The sequence below is a fragment of the Mobula hypostoma genome, chromosome 19 (genome assembly GCF_963921235.1).
Source record: "Mobula hypostoma chromosome 19, sMobHyp1.1, whole genome shotgun sequence".
NCBI lineage: Eukaryota > Metazoa > Chordata > Chondrichthyes > Myliobatiformes > Myliobatidae > Mobula > Mobula hypostoma.
In genome coordinates this window covers 27,574,647-27,592,821 of record NC_086115.1, presented here as the reverse complement: position 1 = coordinate 27,592,821, position 18,175 = coordinate 27,574,647, and the positions used below count along the sequence as shown (strand labels likewise).

Below are 18,175 nucleotides of genomic sequence, written 5' to 3'. Positions count from 1 at the left end.
TTGTTAGATTGGGGCAATGAAAGCTCACAGTGCTAGGAGACACTGCAAGCCATCCATTACCTCCAGCTCAGCTCTACAGAGGTGCTAAAGCTTCCTATCTCACAACCAGTCAAAATGCAAGAGGTGGCTTGATGAATGGCTATTGGTAGAGTTTTACACTTTTGCCCTTTTGTCTATAATATTCTGCATGAATATGTTAAATGTGTTGGACTTTATGGAGTCTGGACTGTACGCCTTGGAAGATACCTTGGTCAGCATGGGCATAATTGAGCCGAAGGCCTGTTTCCATTCTGTATATCTCTGTGCCTCAATGACATGCAACTGCTCAGGCAGGTTCTTGGGACAGAGCTATTCATTGAGTGATTATACCAATGATATATACAGTGCAATAATGCCTGATAGTCAACTGCGGGAAGGGGATTGCTGCCGACCATGAACTCCGGCTTCTGTCTTAACATTCAGTGGGATCTTTATCTATCCTCCTGCCTTACTTTCCTGCTTTCGGTGGTCTTGACACATTTGTGAAAGACATGGTGGGGGGTTGGTAAAACACAATGTAATTTTTAGTCTCACCCTATATTTGTTGTCTTCTGAACATTGTGAAACCAAAAGGCGATGACATCCTACGAATCTCACATCAACTCCTTCTAGACTCTAGCAAGAGACGTATAGCTACAATTTTGACCTGAGAACCTGATTGTCATGGGCATTGCAACTTAAGTGAAATATTTTTTTAAAATTTGAATTATTTTTCACATCTGGACACATGCCTTTTTCTTTATGAAGACTCCAAAACAGAGCCATTACATCATCTTTGGCTCTTTGGTGAGACCCACATCGATGTCCTGTCCATCAGTGCCTCCAGCTTTACCTGCTCATCTTCAGATTATTTTTTGGCTTCATGTCATTTTGCTGTCCGCATGTCTTCCAGTCGTTTAAGACTCTGTCTTCCTCTACATCTGGCCTATCATTCATCCCTGGCTACGATTGTCATATACAATAGGGTGTAATGAAATTCCTTATTCGTATGAAGCCAAGAGTAAACTATATATGGTGGTAATAAATACAAATACAAGAATAAATACGATAATATGAAAGCAGCAGAATGGTGCAAAGATTGTAGTGGCAGCCATCAGATGAGTTTTTTATTGAAATATTTTCCCCAATCTTCTAAATCGGTGTTTGTGTTTGTAGCTGATTATTTAATCTTTAGTCAGATTGTTCCCTAACCACGAAGGTAAGTGGGGAGGGTACTGTACAGTTGGTTACTTTGTTCAGTGATAAAACTTGCATTCAAGCCATTTGAATGGTACTATCATCAGCTTTCAAATCTTTCAACAGATTATGGAAGAAACAAGCACACAGATAGCATGGCCATCAAAATTGAAGATTGGAGCAAAGTCCAAGAAAGGTAAGTGACTTGCCGCCAGTAATGAAAATACAAGTTTCTGTGACTGCGATGTTCATGTTCTGGAAATAAAACATAATTATAATATTGTAAGTTTAAAATATAGCCTCCTTCAGTGGGATCGTGAGAAGCCAAACTCCAGTCACAGATGTTTGAGTTTTTATACATCTAACTCTGACAAGTTTTCTTGTTTCCATGTGTCTTTTTTTGCTTCACACCTCAGATTTCCATCTGTCACATTTTAAGATTCACCCTTGTCTCCCTTTGCCTGCTCCTCCCTTTGCCTTCAAACATAATGATAATGCTTTGGGGCTGGGCAGATGAAAATAGCCGTGATCTTCCTGGTCGGGTGACTTGAGAGAAGTGTCACAAAATGTGAACAGCTGTGAAGCCCTTTGAACGTGTGAATACAATACAGATTTGTCGCTGAGTACTGTTTCTGCTCCTGTTTGGAGCTTGCCATGAGGAAATCTCTCCATGAAGCTGTCGGTACTGGTTTATTATTGTAACATGCACTGAGATACAGTGAGAAGCTTTCGTTTGCACGCCATCCAGGACAGAGCATTCCACAAATAAGTACATCGAGGTCATAAAAAGAGAAACACAATGCAGAATGTAGTGTTTTAGTTACAGAGAAGGTGCAGTTTGTCTCCCCACACTTCAAGGGGTATGATGAGGTGGACTGGGAGCTTGAAAGTTCCATGGGACAATCCTCATTAGGGGGATTGGAGGTGGAAGGGGTCAGTAACTTTAAAATCCTTGGTGCTGATATATCAGATGATCTGTCCTGGGACCAGCACGTCACAACAAGGCACAGCAGCACCACTGTTTCCTTAGAATTCTGTGTAGACTCAGCATGACAACAAAAGCTTTCATAAAGTTCCAAAGATGTGCAATGAAGAGTATCCTAACTGGTTGTATCGCAGCCTGGTATGGAAACACCAATGCCCAGGAACAGAATTAGATAAAGAGAGTAGTGGATACAGCCCAGTCCGTCACAGGCAAAGCCCTCTCCACTATTAACCCGTTTACGTGCAGTGCTGCCTGCCACAAGAAGGTTGCACCCATAATCACAGACCCTACCATCCAGGCCATGCTGTTACCATCGGACAGAAGGTACAAGAACCTTAGGTTCCACAACACCAGATTCAGGAACAGTTATTACCGTTCAAATATCCGGCTCCTGAACCAGTATGGATAACTTCCTTCACCACTCTGAACTTATTCTACGACCTACAGACTCACTTTCAAGGACTCTTTACACATGTTCTCAGTATTTTGTTCTACGTAATTACACAATTTATCTTATTTTGCATATTGGTTGTTAGTTAATCTTTTTCTAGTTTTGTGTAGTTTTTTTCATACTTCTAGTATTTCTTTGCTTTCCTGTAAATGCCTGCAAGAAAGTGAATCTCAAGGTAGAATGTGATGACTTATGTACTTTGCTAATAAATTTACCTTCATATGTGAACTTTGGATGTATGAGAGGTCTGTTTAAGAGTCTGATAACAGTGGTATAGAAGCCATTGTTGAGCCTGGTGGTATGTGTTTTTAGGCTTTTGTAACTTATGACAAGGAATCTTTGGACCGTGTGAATAGAGGGGTGGTGATGTTGGAACTGTGAAGTAGAGTGAAGTGGTTAACGTCACAGAGGGCACATGATGACGATGAATTGCTGTCAGACTAACTGCAGTCAGACCAGGCGTAGCGGACCATTGCGTTTTTGCTCGGGTGCAAGTTTGATTAATGAACTTCGAGAGGGAAGACATTGTGAGGTAGTAGGAACTTGGTAGGCATAGAAAAGTTTGCAGATGGGGTTGGGGAAGGCGGAATTGTCAGGATGCACTATCATCATTTCGGACCCCCATCACCCAGGTCATTTCCTCTTCTCATTGCTGCCATCGGGAAGGAGGTACAGAAGCCCGAAGGCACACACTCAATGATTCAGGAACAGCTTTTTCCCCTCTGCCATCGATTTCTGAATGGATATTGAACCCATGAACTCTAACTCACTACTTTTTTGTTACTACTTTTGAACCACTTATTTAACTACTTAATGTAAATATATATGTATTGGCTGTAATTCAGTTTTTTTCTTTCTTTTCAATGATGATGTATTGCTGTGGCAAAGCTAACAAATTTCACGACATGTGCAGATGATATTAAGCCTGATTTTGATTTTGCTTCTGATTTAACTGGAGGAAAGGGGATGATTAATGACATCAGATGTTATGGAAGTGAAAGTGTTGGATCTGAGATGGGAAATATCAAGGGAGCAGAGGGTGAGCATTGCAGTTAAGGTTGAGGTTTTATGATCTAGTTGTTTTGTTAGTTTAATTTAGTAAAATAAATAGCCCAGATAACAGGCTTATCATGACAAGGCATTTGTGTATCATGCATTCACTTAAGCAAGTAAACCTGGCTTGTTAGTATCTATTGCAATATTTGCTGAACATTAATTATCAACACAACCCTAGATGCTTTGTACTCGGCCAGTAAAACCCATTGTTGAATCTATGATTTATTTGCCAGAAGCTCTGGAAAAAGTCATATTTTGATCATCAAGCTTCTGCTAATGTGGATTTAAGCACCGTGCATCTGTTTAAGTACTCAAGATATTTCTGTCTCTAGAACCCTGTGCCATGCGCTAGTGAGGGTAGAAACAGGATGATTTGGCAGATAAATGCTGAGAAGCTGGTGCAGGGGGCAGGGCTTCAGGTTCTTGGATAATTGGGATCTCTTCTGGGGGAGGTATGACCTGTACAAAAAGGACAGGTTGAACCTGAACCTGAGGGAGACCAACGTTCTCGCAGGCAGAGCTGTTAGAGCTGTTGGGGAGGGTTTAAACTAACTTGGCAGGGGGATGGGAACCAGAGTGAAGGGACTCAGGATAGGACAGATGATAAAATAGCAAAGATAGCGTACAGTCAGACTGTCAGGAAGGGCAAAATTGCAGCCAGCAGGGTGAGTATCAATGCATTAGGGATGCAGATTCTAAAAGGGCAGCGAATAAAATACTCAAAGTGTTATATCTCAATGCACAGAGTATAAGAAATAAGCTGGATGATCTTGTCGCACTTTTACAGATTTTTGGGTATGTTGTTGTGGCCATCACTGAATCGTGGCTGAAGGATGGTTGTAGTTGGGAGCTGAATATCCAAGGTTACATGTTCGGAGGGATAGGAAGGTAGGCAGAGGGGTGGCACGGCTCTGCTGGTAAAGAATGACATCAAATCATTAGAAAGATGTGACAGAATCGGAAAATGTTGAATCCTTGTGGGTTGACTTAAGAAACTGCAGGGGTAAAAGGACCCTGATGGCAGTTATATACAACCCTCCAAACAATAGCTAGGCTGTGAACCTCAGATTACCAAAGGAAATAGAAAAGGCATGTCAAAAGGGCAATGTTATGATAGTCAAGGAAGATTTTAAGATGCAGGTAGATAGTGAAAATCAGGTTGGTAATATATCTCAAGAGAGTGAATTTATTGAATGCCTATAAGATGGTTTTTTAAAGCAGTTTGTCATTGAGCCTGCTAGTGAATCAGCTATACTGGATTGGGTATTATGTAATGAACTGGAGGTGATTAGGGACCTTAAGGTAAAGGAACCCGTAGGAGCCAGTGATCCCAATATGATTGAGTTCAACTTGAAATTTGATAGGGGGAAAAAGTTAAGTCTGATGTAGCAGTGTTTCAGTGGAGCAAAGGAAATTACAGTGGTATGAGAGAGGAGTTGGCGGAAGTAAATTAGAAGGAGATGCTGACAGAGATGACAGCAGAGCAGCAACGGCTTGAGTTTCTGGAAAAAATGAGGAAGGTGTAGGATGGATGTATTCCGAAAACAAATGGCAAAATGATATAATCATGGCTGACAAGGGAAGTCAAAGCTAATATCAGGGCATACAACAAAGCAAAAATTAGAGGGAAGATAGAGGATTGGAAAGCTTTTAAAACCCTACAGAAAGCAACTAAAAGAATCATTAGAGGGGAAAAATGAAATATAAAAGCAAGTTAACAAACAATATCAAAGTGGATATAAAAAGCTTTTTCAAGTATATAAAAAATAAAAGAGAGATGAGAGTGGATAAGAAGTGAAGCCAGAGAGAATAATAATAGGGGACAAGAAGGTGGCAGGTGAACTAAATAAGTATTTTGCCTCATCTTCACTGTGGAAGACACAAGCGGTGTGCCAGGTGTTCAAGGATGTGAGGGAAGAGAAGTGAGTGCAGTTACTATTATAAGGGACTAGTTGCTCAAAAAGCTGAAAGACCTAAAGGTGCATATGTCACCCAGATCATATGAACTATGCCATAGGGTTCTGAAAGAGATAGCAGTAGAGATTATGGAGGCATTAGTAATGACCTTTCAAGAATCATTGAAGTCTAGTTTCGGAGAACTGGAAAATTGCAAATGTCACCGCATTCTTTAAGAAAGGAGGGAGGCAGCAGAGAGAAAATTATAGACCAGGTAGCCTGACCTCAGTGGTTGGGAAGATGTTGGAGTCAATTGTTAAGAGTTATGAAATACTTGGTGACACAGGACAAGATAGGAAAAAGTCAGCATGGTTTCCTTAAGGGAAAATCTTGTCTGATGAGCCTGTTGGAATTGTTTGAGAGATTACAAATAGGATAGATAAAGGGGATGAGGTGGATGATGTATATTTGGATTTTCAGAAGGCCTTTAACAAGGTGCCACACATGAGACTGCTTACCAAGTTAAAAGTTCATGGTATTACAAGGAAGTTACTAGCATGGTTAGAGGAATGGCTGATTGATAGGAGGGAGCGAGTGGAAATAAAAGAATAATTTTCTGGTTGGCTGCTAGTGACGAGTGGTGTTCTGCAGGAGTTGGTGTTGGGACTGCTTTTTATGCTGTATATCAATGATTTAGATGATGGAATAGATGATTTTCTTGCCAAGTTTGCAGATGATTTGATTGGAGGAGGGGCTACAGGACTTAGATTAGGACAACGTGAAAGAAAGTGGCAAACGAAATACAATGTTGGAAAATGCATGGTCATGCATTTTGGCAGTAGAAATAAATGTGCAGACTGTTTTCTAGACTGGGAGAAAACCCAAAAATCTGCAAAGGGACTTGGAAGTCCTTGTGCAGGACATCCGAAAGGTTAACTTGAGTCGGTGGTGACGAAGGCAAATGTAATGTTAGCATTAATTTCAAGAGGTCGAGAATACAAGAGCAGGAATGTGATGCTGAGGCATTGTGGGTGGAAACCAGATCACCTGGAGGAAACCCATGCAGTCACGGGGAGAACGTACAAACTGCTTACAGACAGTGGCAGGAATTGAAGCCGGGTTGCTGGTACTGTAAAGCGTTGTGCTAAACACGACACTACCTTGTCGCCGTCATTATTGTCAACTGTGCCAAAGTACAGGGAAAGGCTTGTCTTGCAATGTGTTCATACAGATCAAATCATTACACAGTGCATTGAGGTTGTACAAGGTTAACATTAACAACGTAGAAGAAAGTGTAACAGCCGCAGAGAAGGTGCAGTGTAGCTAAATAATAAGGTGTAAGGTCATAATGAGGTAGATTGTGAGGTCAGGAATCATTCCTATCAAATTCGGGAACCATTTATAACCTGTTCCCCATCAGTGTACTGAAGGGACCGCTCCCTTTGTGACTCCCTGCCTACTATTCACCCTCATCTCTTTTGCACGTAACCACCACCAGTACCTGCTCTTCCACCTCTTTCCTGATCACCTTCTCACCATCCAATGACCTGAACAATCTTTCCAGGTGAAGAAGTAATTAATTTACCCTTGTCCGACTTAGTCCGAACTTGGTCCACAGTAGTGACTCTGAGCCCTAGAGATCTGCCACTATTCCCTTCCCACTCTGATTCCTTGGCCAGTGGTCTCCTGTACCTTTACAGTGAGGCCCAACACAAATACTTCATTTTCTGCTGGACACGTTGCACCCTTTAGGACTCGATATCAAATTCTCCAACTCTTTCTGTTTTCATGAGAACTGGCCATTTTTGCCTATCATCCTTTTCTTTTTGGTATAGTCAGACTCTGAGACATTAGACTGTACAACATTAGCAACACATTATACACAGACAGACAATCAATGTTAATTGGGAGGCAGGAGATGCAGATACTGGAATCCGGGGCAACACAGAGTACTGAAAGAGCTCAACAGGTCAGGAGGCATCTTATGGGGGCAATTGGACAGTTGACGTATTGGGATGAGACCCTTCTTCAGGACTGTGATTAATCTTATTTGTATAAGAATCTTAAGCTTATTTTTTTAAACTATTCGTTATTTCATCCTATCAGAGATATTCCCTTCAATGCACCCCATCGATTTCTGTAGAATCCAGTAATTAATCCCTGTCTCCCCTTCTCTCTTTTTCCATTCTTATCCTGGCTCCCCTCTTACCCCTCCTCTTCTCCTCACCTGCCCATCACCTCCCTCTGGTGCCCCTCCTCCTTTCCTTTCTCCCATGGTCTATTGTTCACACTTTCCAGATTTCTTTTTCTTCAGCCTTTTACCTTTCCAGCCTATCGCCTTCCATCTTCTCATTCACCCTCCCCCCTTTCCCCCGACCTGGTTTCACATATTACCTGCCACCTTGAATTCTTTCCCCTCTCCAAACCCCTCCTCCCCCCACCTTACTGTTCTGGCTTCTTCCCCCTTCATTTTCAGTCCTGATGAAATACGGACTGTTTATACCTCTCCATCGATGCTATCTAGCCTGCTGAATTTCTCCAGCATTTTGTCTGCTGCTCTGAAATGGTAAATGTTTGTCGTTTCATCATTGTTGTTTGATCTGCTGGGTTTCTGCAGCATTAACTGTTCTTCAGGTTTTCTGTTTTAATTTTGAATAGTTAAAAACCTAGCTCTAATTTTATATCACGTACCCACGTTCTTGATTCTCCCTGTAGTTCATATAGTTTCTCTGGATTTCCTCTATCCAATCTTTTCATCATTGTAACCACCCCTCAAACATACTGCCATGCAGACCATGCTCATACATTTTAACACCGATAATCTTAATCCATTGCCCTGCTCTCTATTCTGAGGGACAGTGTTTCAAATTTTCATGAGAAAGGCTTTGGGATTTCACTTCCATTGTGTCTGCAGTATTTGCAGACAGAGGAGAGAATGTCCCAGTGTGTGGACAGTAACTACCTCAGGGCAGAGTAACCACTATTTCTGTTGTATACAGGCACAATTGTACAGCCATCATTACAGACCATTTCTGATGCTTGGTCGCTGATAATCTACCTCCCCCTTGAAGATCAAGCAGTTCATTTCTGCTTGTGTATGTTGGCTGGTCTTGCTTGGATTTTATGGGTTTGAAAGGCTGTTTGGGAAAGGCTGTTGTTTGCACTGTTGCTTCGTTGATGAATAATGAGAACACCAAGATCTGTGAACACTGGCAATTTGAAAGAGATGAAAATTAATTGGTACTTCATAAAAACCCCTGAAGGCCTGTGAAATACACTTGGGCAGTACACTCTGCCAAATCGCCGAGACAATACCCAAGGTTAGAGCAACACTTTGTCCCCCATTTTAGAAATATTTCAGTAATTTTGTCACTGTACTGTAACAAATAGTGGAATGAAATAATAATATTCTGCTGCTCTTAACAATAGTCCTTAAATACTGTTCTTTATTCCCTTGATGATTTCCACATCTCTGTTCAATCTACTTGCTTTCACAACTGTAAAGAACAGTTTTAAGGAGAAACAATTCTCAGCCTAGCACATTAAAAAGCACTTCATTTCTATAGCTTTGCATAGGGGGACGAACGATAGCATAGCAGTAAGCACAAATGTGCACGAGTGATCACCGATCGGGGTTTGATTCCTGCTGTTAAGAGTTTGTATATTCTCCCCTGACCAAGTGGGTTTCCTCCAGGTGCCCTCCACATTCCAAAGACATACCGGTTAGTAAATTGTAGGCAGGTTATGTTGGCAGTTACCACAATGGAGGAGGAAAACTCTGATTTTAAACCTCCTCTGCCTTGTGGCCACACCCACCCATGGGAAAGGCTTTGGGAGTAAACCCCGTGGAAGAAATCTGGAACTGGGGTCCCTTAGGCAGTTTGATGTTGTTTACAATTTCGCTCTGGCAAACTCTGCGATGACACTGGTGCCGAGCTGTACCGGCGCTTGCCCTTCCCTTGGACTACATCAGTGACGTGGAGAGAGGGAACCTGCTGCACGAGCAACTGCCGGTTCTTCAAATCTTCCAGCTCAGGCTTGCGCCCTTGGAGAGGACACAGACCACCAGAGGTGCAAACCCATGATCCCCTGGGAATGACGACTGCCTACTACTACTACCACATTGCAAACAATGACACAGATGATGCACAAATGAAATAAAGTTTAAATGTACATCTAACAAATACAGCTAATCTTTTTTACTTCTCACACTCTGGACAACAGAACCAATTGTATTTGAGGTGTAGGCACAATGATGAAGTATGGTCTACAGAAAATATACTGGATAGTTTCTAAATTTAATATTCATTAATGCTCAATTTATGCTTGGTTTGGACCATGTGGTCCCAGATATCCTGACAGCCTTTATGGAAACATGGACAGAGACCTGAATTCTAGAGGTGAGGTGAGAGCATCCACCCTTGATGGAGTGTGGCATCAAAGAGCCCCGGTGAAACAAATCAATGGCAACAAGAGGAAATCTTTTCAGTTGCAGTCATCTATTGAACTGAAGAAGACAGTGGGAGTTGCATGTTAAGAGTCTACTATTTCAGCCTAAGGACACCATAATAGGTGTTTCCTCAGGTCAGTCCAACCACCTTTAATTACCATGTCAATGATTATCTGTTGATGAAGTGCGGTTTTAAAACCCATTTGTAGCTCCCTGGAAAATGAAGCTGCTTGCTTGCTTTGGATATCATTCAGAGTGAACATCTTCAGAGAGGAAGCCATTTCTCTCTATGCACAGATAGCAGAGAAACAAATGGAAGTCTGCAGGAAAAATACAGGAAATGCTCTGCAGTTTAGGTGTTTTATGGAGAGAGAACAATTGAGTAAATACTTCAAGTTGATTACTTTACATCAAAGCTGACAGAGTTGGCGTGGTTTTAAGGAGAAGTCATTAACCTGAAACACTCATTCTATCTGCCTCTCCACAGATGCTGCCCGTCCTGCTGAGTATTTCCAGCATTTTCTGTTTTTGTTACTCTTACCATTTCCAAGACCCGCACAATCAAAATCTGTATCCTGGAAGTCATTAAGGACAAGAAGTTTAGTTATGCCAGATATATTATGCTATTGTGCAAGAACAATTGTGAAACTCTGAATCCAGTGACAAATGAACATAGGATAGTACAGCACAGTACAGGCCCTTTGGCCCACAATGTTGTGCCGACCCTCAAACCCTGCCCCCCATATAAGCCCCCACCTTAAATTCCTCCATATACCTGTTTAGTAGTCTCTTAAACTTCACTAGTGTATCTGCCTCCACCACTGACTCAGGCAGTGCATTCCATGCACCAACCACTCTCTGAGTAAAAAACCTTCCTCTAATATCCCCCTTGAACTTCCCACCCCTTACCTTAAAGCCATGTCCTCTTGTATTGAGCAGTGGTGCCCTGGGGAAGAGGCGCTGGCTATCCACTCTATCTATTCCTCTTATTACCTTGTACACCTCTATCATGTCTCCTCTCATCCTCCTGCTCTCCAAAGAGTAAAGCCCTAGCTCCCTTAATCTCTGATCATAATGCATACTTTCTAAACCAGGCAGCATCCTGGTAAATCTCCTCTGTACCCTTTCCAATGCTTCCACATCCTTCCTATAGTGAGGTGACCAGAACTGGACACAGTACTCCCAAGAAAGCTATCTGATTCTGAGCAGGCTTTTCTCTGCCAACTAAAAGACAGAAGTCAGTGGAGTAATGGTCAGCTGGTGGCGCAGTGAGATTGGTGCCGGACTCCAGAGCGAAGGTTCCCGAGTTCGAATCCAGGTCAGGCCACCCCCGAGCACGCTTTCCATTCGTGCTGGGTTGAGTGTCGAGCTAGCCACTCGGCCTCGTAAGAAATACAAGGGTCGAGTCAGGAACGTTCATAACGTGACCCGGTTAATCCTGACACCACGTGCCAGACAAGAATGGCTGAATGGTACGACATGCTTAAAAAAAAAATAGAGTAATGGAATATCTGTCTGAATGAGAACAACTCCACTCTTCAATGTATTGAAACCATCCAAGGCAAAGCAATCCACTTGAGTGGTAGCCAATCTTCCACTGAAAACGTTCACTCCTTTTAACGTTGTGGTTGAAGTTTACCATTGACAAAATGGAGTACCCCTCAAATCATAGACCCCTATCACCTGGAAGGTTAATATGACAGAGATACACCATCTACAAAAATAGCAGACCCAAATTATAAACCTGCTACCACCTGCAAAGACAAGGTAATCAGAATATCATTGTCTGCAGATTCCTCACCAATTTGCACACCACTCTAATATGAAAGTGTATTGTTGAACTCTTATTATTGTTGAATCAGAATATTGGAATACCCTCCTTTGCTTTCTTCAATTTTGTTTTTTCCCCTCACATTCTCATTCAGAAACAGGAGCAGATATATTATCACTGATAAAAGATGTGAAATTTATTATTTTGTGGCAGCAGTACAGAGGAAATTATAAAAAATTACTATGGCTGACAATAATATATTAAAAATTAATGGTGTAAAGAGTGAGGTAGTGTTTACGGGTTTCATCGTCTGATCAGAAATCAGATGGAGGAAAAGAAGCTGTTTCTAAAATATTGAATGTCGCTCCCTCACTGTTGCACACTTTCTTTCTCTCATATGTGTTTCCTATGTCGTGTCTGACTGACCCGTGCTTTCTAATATTTTGTCTCCCCAATACAGCATACAGGCCTTGTGAAATACCCTCTGGGCGTACATAGTGTCCACTGTCTGAGAGGGACATGCAAGTTTACTTCTACTTTGGTGATCTCATTCATGTTGAAATGACTGTCTTTAAACCTTAAAAATAGAAATTTCAATTAGATCCCCCCCCCTCCCTTATTCTTCTAAACGCCAGTGAGTCTCAGATCTGGACTAAGGAATCATAAAATGGAAATAATGTCTTGGAGTGGAAGCGGTAAGGTTGGCCTCTTGAGGTAAACAGGAGTAATTTTAATGCAGAATATATTGTCCCTCTCTCTGAGACTCACTGGAGTTTAGAAGGATGGGGCAGTGGAAAGTGACTGAAACCTACTGGATATTGAATGACCTAGATAGAGTGGATGTAAAGAGGATGCTTCCTGTAGTGGGAGAGTCTAGGACCATAGTAGTGGACAGATTGTTTCCTATAGTAAGGGAGTCTAGGGCTAGGTCCTCCTATTCTGAGGACCAGGTCTCAGAGTAGAACGACATCCCTTTAGTACAGAGATGAGGAAGAATTTCTTGAGTCAGAGAGAGGTTATTCTGTGGAATACATTGCCACAGATAGTGGAGGAGGCAAGGGTGTCGTTGGGTATCATTAAAGTGGAGGTTGATAGGTTCTTGATTAGTAAGGGCATCAAAAGTTATGGGGAGAAGGCAGGAGAATGGGGTTTAGACAGTTTATAAATCAGCCATGACGGAATGGTAGAGCAGACTCGATGGACCGAATGGCCTAATTTTGCTCCTATGTATTATAGTCTTATGGTCTGAGAGAAAATGAGATGTTGAGTTGATTAAGGGCTTTTGTGATGATTGTTACAGGTAGTTGTTGTTTAACTTGTTAATGGAATACTTTCTAATTGTGGGAGGGAGAAAAAGAGACTCTTGGAAAAGACTCTCGACACTCAGAGGTATTTTTGAAGCTGACCCATTGTTGTGAAGTAGGAAATGTGGCAGCCAGTTTGCACCTAACAAGCAGAAAATGACTCAATAATCTGTTTTTATTAATTTTTGGTTAAAGCAAAATTATTGTCTAGGCATCGGAATAATGCATGGGATCTTTTGCATCCATTTGTGTGGCCCTGGAAATATGTTGTGCAGTGATTTCCTGATGGGAATTCAGGCATCCTGTGGATGTTATTTTAACCCCAATTTAAATCCCACTGAATGCCCTTTCCTTTCCGCTGAGCCGTTCCATGTTAATTGTGTTAAATTGTGAATGTAATACAAGGCATTGAAGGAGTTGTGAATCCAATGAAAGATCCCACTTTGATGGACCGTGAACCCTACCCTGCCCTGAGCGAGGCAGAAACCACTCTCGTCTGTTAGGACAGCGGCGTCCTATTGCATATGAATCTATGAAATAAAAACAGGAATAGGTCATTTAGTATCTTCTGCCTGCTCAGCCGTCCAGGCTGATCTTTTAACTGTGCCCTCTTCTCCTCTAACCCCATATTGCTTGCATGCTTTCAAATCCATAAAGCTACTGATGCCCTCGTGGGTATACTTGGCATCCTGCACACTCCTCTTGAACAGAGAATTCCAACAGTCCACACTCCTGTGCGTGAAAGTACTTCTCCAGTCTGGCCTGAATGGTGACCTCTTACTATGACACTGCAGCTCCTGGTTCCCAATATCCAAGCCAGGGGAAATGTCATTCTCACATCGACCTTAACAAATCTCTTAAGAACTTTAGTTTCAATGAGACCACTTCTAATTCTTGTAAAGTTTATTGCTGGTGAGTTGAAGATGGCACTGGTGAGACACAGCGTCGCCTTACGGGCAGCAAATACAATCTGGATTATGATCTCTACAATAAATAGCCTGTAACTTCCCTTTGAGAGTTGAGCTTTTGAACCGCCTGTACGACGTAGCATTTTTGTGGTGTGAACTGAAGTCTGCAAGGCACAGGACGGTTGCAGTGTGCTGTGTAAGGTCTAAGTCAAGGTGGTGGGGCCTGGGTACGAGAGTGGGGAATGAGCTGATGTCTGACATTGCTGGAGTGGATTTGGAGCCAATTCAAAGCAGCATGATCCAAGGTGAGATAGAGTTGAGATGGCAGAGCCTGGGCCCAGGAATGAGCCGATATTTGACCGATATAATGCAGGGCCTGATTGGAAAGGTGGAGTATGGGCCGAATCGAGGTGAAGGGGCCCAGGCTCGCAAGCGTATCGAAGTGGCAGGATTTGGGTATGAGATTTAAGCACTGGGCTAGGTTGAAAGGTCAGGGTGTCAGGATCAAAGGTGAGGGACAGGCCAGTGTTCAGCTTGGTGCTTGGTGAGATTTACTCGTCTCTGCACTGAACTGAGGCTGTGGCTTGCAACTAATGGGCTCCTGGACTGCAATGTTGAATGGCTTCATGGCTGTAAACCACTTTTATGAACTTTAGTCCTGAATATTATTTGCTTTCTTTTTATCGTTTGCATGATTTGTTCTTTTTTTCACGTTGGGTGGTTGACGACCTTTTTTAAAATGGGTTCTATTGGATTTCTTTGTTTTCTGGCTGTCTGCAAGAAGGTGAATCTCAAGATTGTAAATAGTATACATACTTTGATAATAAATGTACTTTGAACTTTGAATCTTTCCTCATAGATTAATTCCTAACGTATGCCTTGTTAAGCCTTTGTTGTATTCCCTTGATTACAAGTGTATCGTTCCTAAGATAGGGACATCAGACCTGTGCACAGTATTCAAGATGTTGTCATATCTTGGCCCAATACAGTTGGAATAAGACATCTCTGCAATTGTGCTTGTATTCTGTTGCAAAAAAAACATCAATTGCCTTCCTAATTTTTTGCTGACTCTACGTGTTAACATTTACTGATTTGTATACAAAGGCACCAGACACTTTCAATCAATGGATAACCTTATACTTTCCCACATTATATCTCATCTGCTGTGTCCCCCCTCATCCAGCCTGCCAATAAATTCCCAAAGCTTCTCTGCATCTTCTCACAACCTACTCTGCCAATTTGCTTTATCATCAGCGAATTGAATCAATTTGCACAATTGCCTCATCAAATTCATTGATATAGATTGTGATAGCTGGTGACTCAGCATCGAGTCCAGCAGTCGTCTTTGGTTGTCCATCGAGATCCGATGACGACGTCCACTCCTTTAACAGTGAGATCTTTGACTATACAGTCCTATCCTGGACCCACAAGCTCTATTGCAGGTGGGACATGTATATGTGGTAGTGGTGGCAACCATGGCTGCATTTCTCCTGGCTCCCTTCTGCTGTCTTCTGGTTGTTCTTTCCATCTCCAGAATACGAACCCCATCCCTACACAGCTGTCGCCAAGTGGTACAGTCAGCAGCAACATCCTCCAGGTCCTCGGGTCTGATCTTGCACTTCCTTAAAGCATTCTTCATCTGATCCTTATAGCGCTTCTTCAGCCTTCCAGCTGAGTGTCGACCATGATGTAGCTGGCCGTATAACACTGCGGGGTAGCCGACATGGGGGCATCCTTATCACATGCCCCAGCCACTGCAGCTGGCGCTGGGTGATCATGGCCTCAATACTTCTGCAGTTGGTCTTTACAAGTATTTCAGTGTGAGGCACCCGCTCACGCCAGGTAATTCCATCAGTCCATTCTGTAGTTGCCTACTCCATGCCATCGATGGGACAGAGCTGGATTCTGTCCATTTAGTTACAGTTGCTCCTTACCATCCAGCGGGAATATTTATCAGCTTTTAGGATAATCAAGGATCCCACCCATCCATCCAGCATCCTCTTTGGCTTTGTACCATCAGGCAGGAATCTCCAGGGCTTAAAACAAGAATGGTCAGGATGGGAAACAATTTCTTCCCTCAGGCCATTAGGCTTCTGAACTCCCTGCCGCATCACATTCGAAGTTAATCTGTTCTGTACCTGAAAATATTTAATTGAGGCATTTTACTTTATTTATTTATACGTAACTCATCTGGCGATTTTATCCTTACTTTCCTAAGTTATTTTGTGTTATATGTATGTTATGTGTACTACTGTGCTTTACACCTGGTTTGGAGAAACATTGTCTCATTTGATGGTATACATGTATATAGTTAAATGACAGTAAACTTGATGAGTTGACTTGATCTCTTGTCTTGCGAGGCAGGGACTGAGTGGTACAGAGTTGCTTCCGGTAAGATGTCAGTTTGCACTAATGCAGCTGCTACTCCAGGTCCAATCTAGGGTGTATTTGTTCGTCTTGAATTACGATCGCATGTCACTGCTGGATACTAAGAACATCAAGTACTTTAGGACTATCTCATCAGCGAGTTGCTCAGCCGTGATGGAGCTGGGCTTATTGTGAGGTGTTGCATAGTTGTCGCCTGGACTTATTGCATACTGTTGTGCCAAGACGGTGTGCGATCCTACAAATGGAGTGAACGATTGTAATCTTGTTGGGCTTTGGAAATGTGTATACTGCAAGTCCAGTTCACTAGTTCATTAGTGAGACTGATGGTGGAGGAACTCTGTTGTCTTGGTTGTGGTGAGGACGTGGCTGATGCCTCTGGGTCACCTTTTGCAGCCGACCAGAAGAAGACATGTATTGGAACCCATAGTTGGCCCCTCCCATCGTGCTACCCTCTGCTCAGTGCTGCCCTCCGGTGTCTGCTTGGTGGAAGAACAAGCTGGACCAGGACAACTTGCCATCGGTTTTGTAGTAACACACATAAAAATTGCTGGTGATACGAGGCTGGAGAAGGGGGAGGATCAAGGGACGGGAGGCCTAGGGAGAAAGAAATGGGGAGGGGAGCCCAGAGGATGGGCAAGGAGTTATAGTGAGAGGGACAGAGGGAGAAAAGAGAGAGAGAAAAATAATAAAAATAAATAAATAAATAAGGGATGGGGTACGAAGGGGAGGTGGGGCATTAACGGAAGTTAGAGAAGTCAGTGTTCGTGCCATCAGATTGGAGGCTATGCAGACAGAATATAAAGTGTTGTTCCTCCAACCTGAGTGTGGCTTCATCTTGACAGTAGAGGAGGCCGTGGATAGACATATCAGAATGGGAATGGGATGTGGAATTCTCCAGCCTCGTATCCCTTTTGCCAATTAACTTTCCATCTCTTAGCTCCATCCCTCCCCCTCCTGTCTTCTCCTATCATTTCAGATCTCCCCTTCCCCCTCCCACTTTCAAATCTCTTACTATCTCTTCAGTTAGTCCTGACGAAGGGTCTCGGCCCAAAACGTCGACTGTACCTCTTCCTATAGATGCTGCCTGGCCTGCTGCGTTCACCAGCATTTTTTATGTGTGTTGCTTGAATTTCCAGCGTCTGCAGATTTCATAGAAAATAGGTGCAGGAGTAGGCCATTCGGCCCTTTGAGCCTGCGCCACCATTCAGTATGATCATGGCTGATCATCCAACTCAGAACCCTGTACCAGCCTTCCCTCCATACCCCCTGATCCCTTTAGCCACAAAGGCCATATCTAACTCCCTCTTAAATATAGCCAATGAACTGGCCTCAACTGTTTCCTGTGGCAGAGAATTCCACAGATTCATCACTCTATGTGTGAAGAAGTTTTTCCTCATCTCGGTCTTAAAAGGCTTCCCCTTTATCCTCAAACTTCGACCCCTCATTCTGGACTTCCCCAACATCGGGAACAATCTTCCTGCATCTAGCCTGTCCAATCCCTCTAGGATTTTATACGTTTCAATCAGATCCCCCCTCAATTTTCTAAATTCCAGAGAGTATAAGCCTAGTCGATCCAGTCTTTCTTTGTAACCTTCTTTGTACTCCCTCTATGGCAAGAATGTCTTTCCTCAGATTAGGGGACCAAAACTGCACACAATACTCCAGGTGTGGTCTCACCAAGGCCTTGTACAACTGCAGTAGTACCTCCCTGCTCCTGTACTCGAATCCTCTTGCTATGAATGCCAGCATAC

The 18,175-nt window shown here is 42.8% G+C and overlaps 1 protein-coding gene across 4 annotated transcripts in view; it reads left to right on the top strand.

The window, feature by feature from the left end:
- The window catches only part of LOC134358918 (protein bicaudal C homolog 1-like), a 355,666-nt gene that overhangs the window by 180,997 nt on the left and 156,494 nt on the right, over positions 1-18,175 (top strand). For all 4 annotated transcript variants that reach the window (XM_063071587.1, XM_063071586.1, XM_063071590.1 and 1 more), the window contains exon 3: positions 1,342-1,411. In XM_063071587.1, the coding sequence (XP_062927657.1) occupies positions 1,342-1,411 (70 nt within the window). The remainder of the gene's footprint in view (positions 1-1,341; positions 1,412-18,175) is intronic.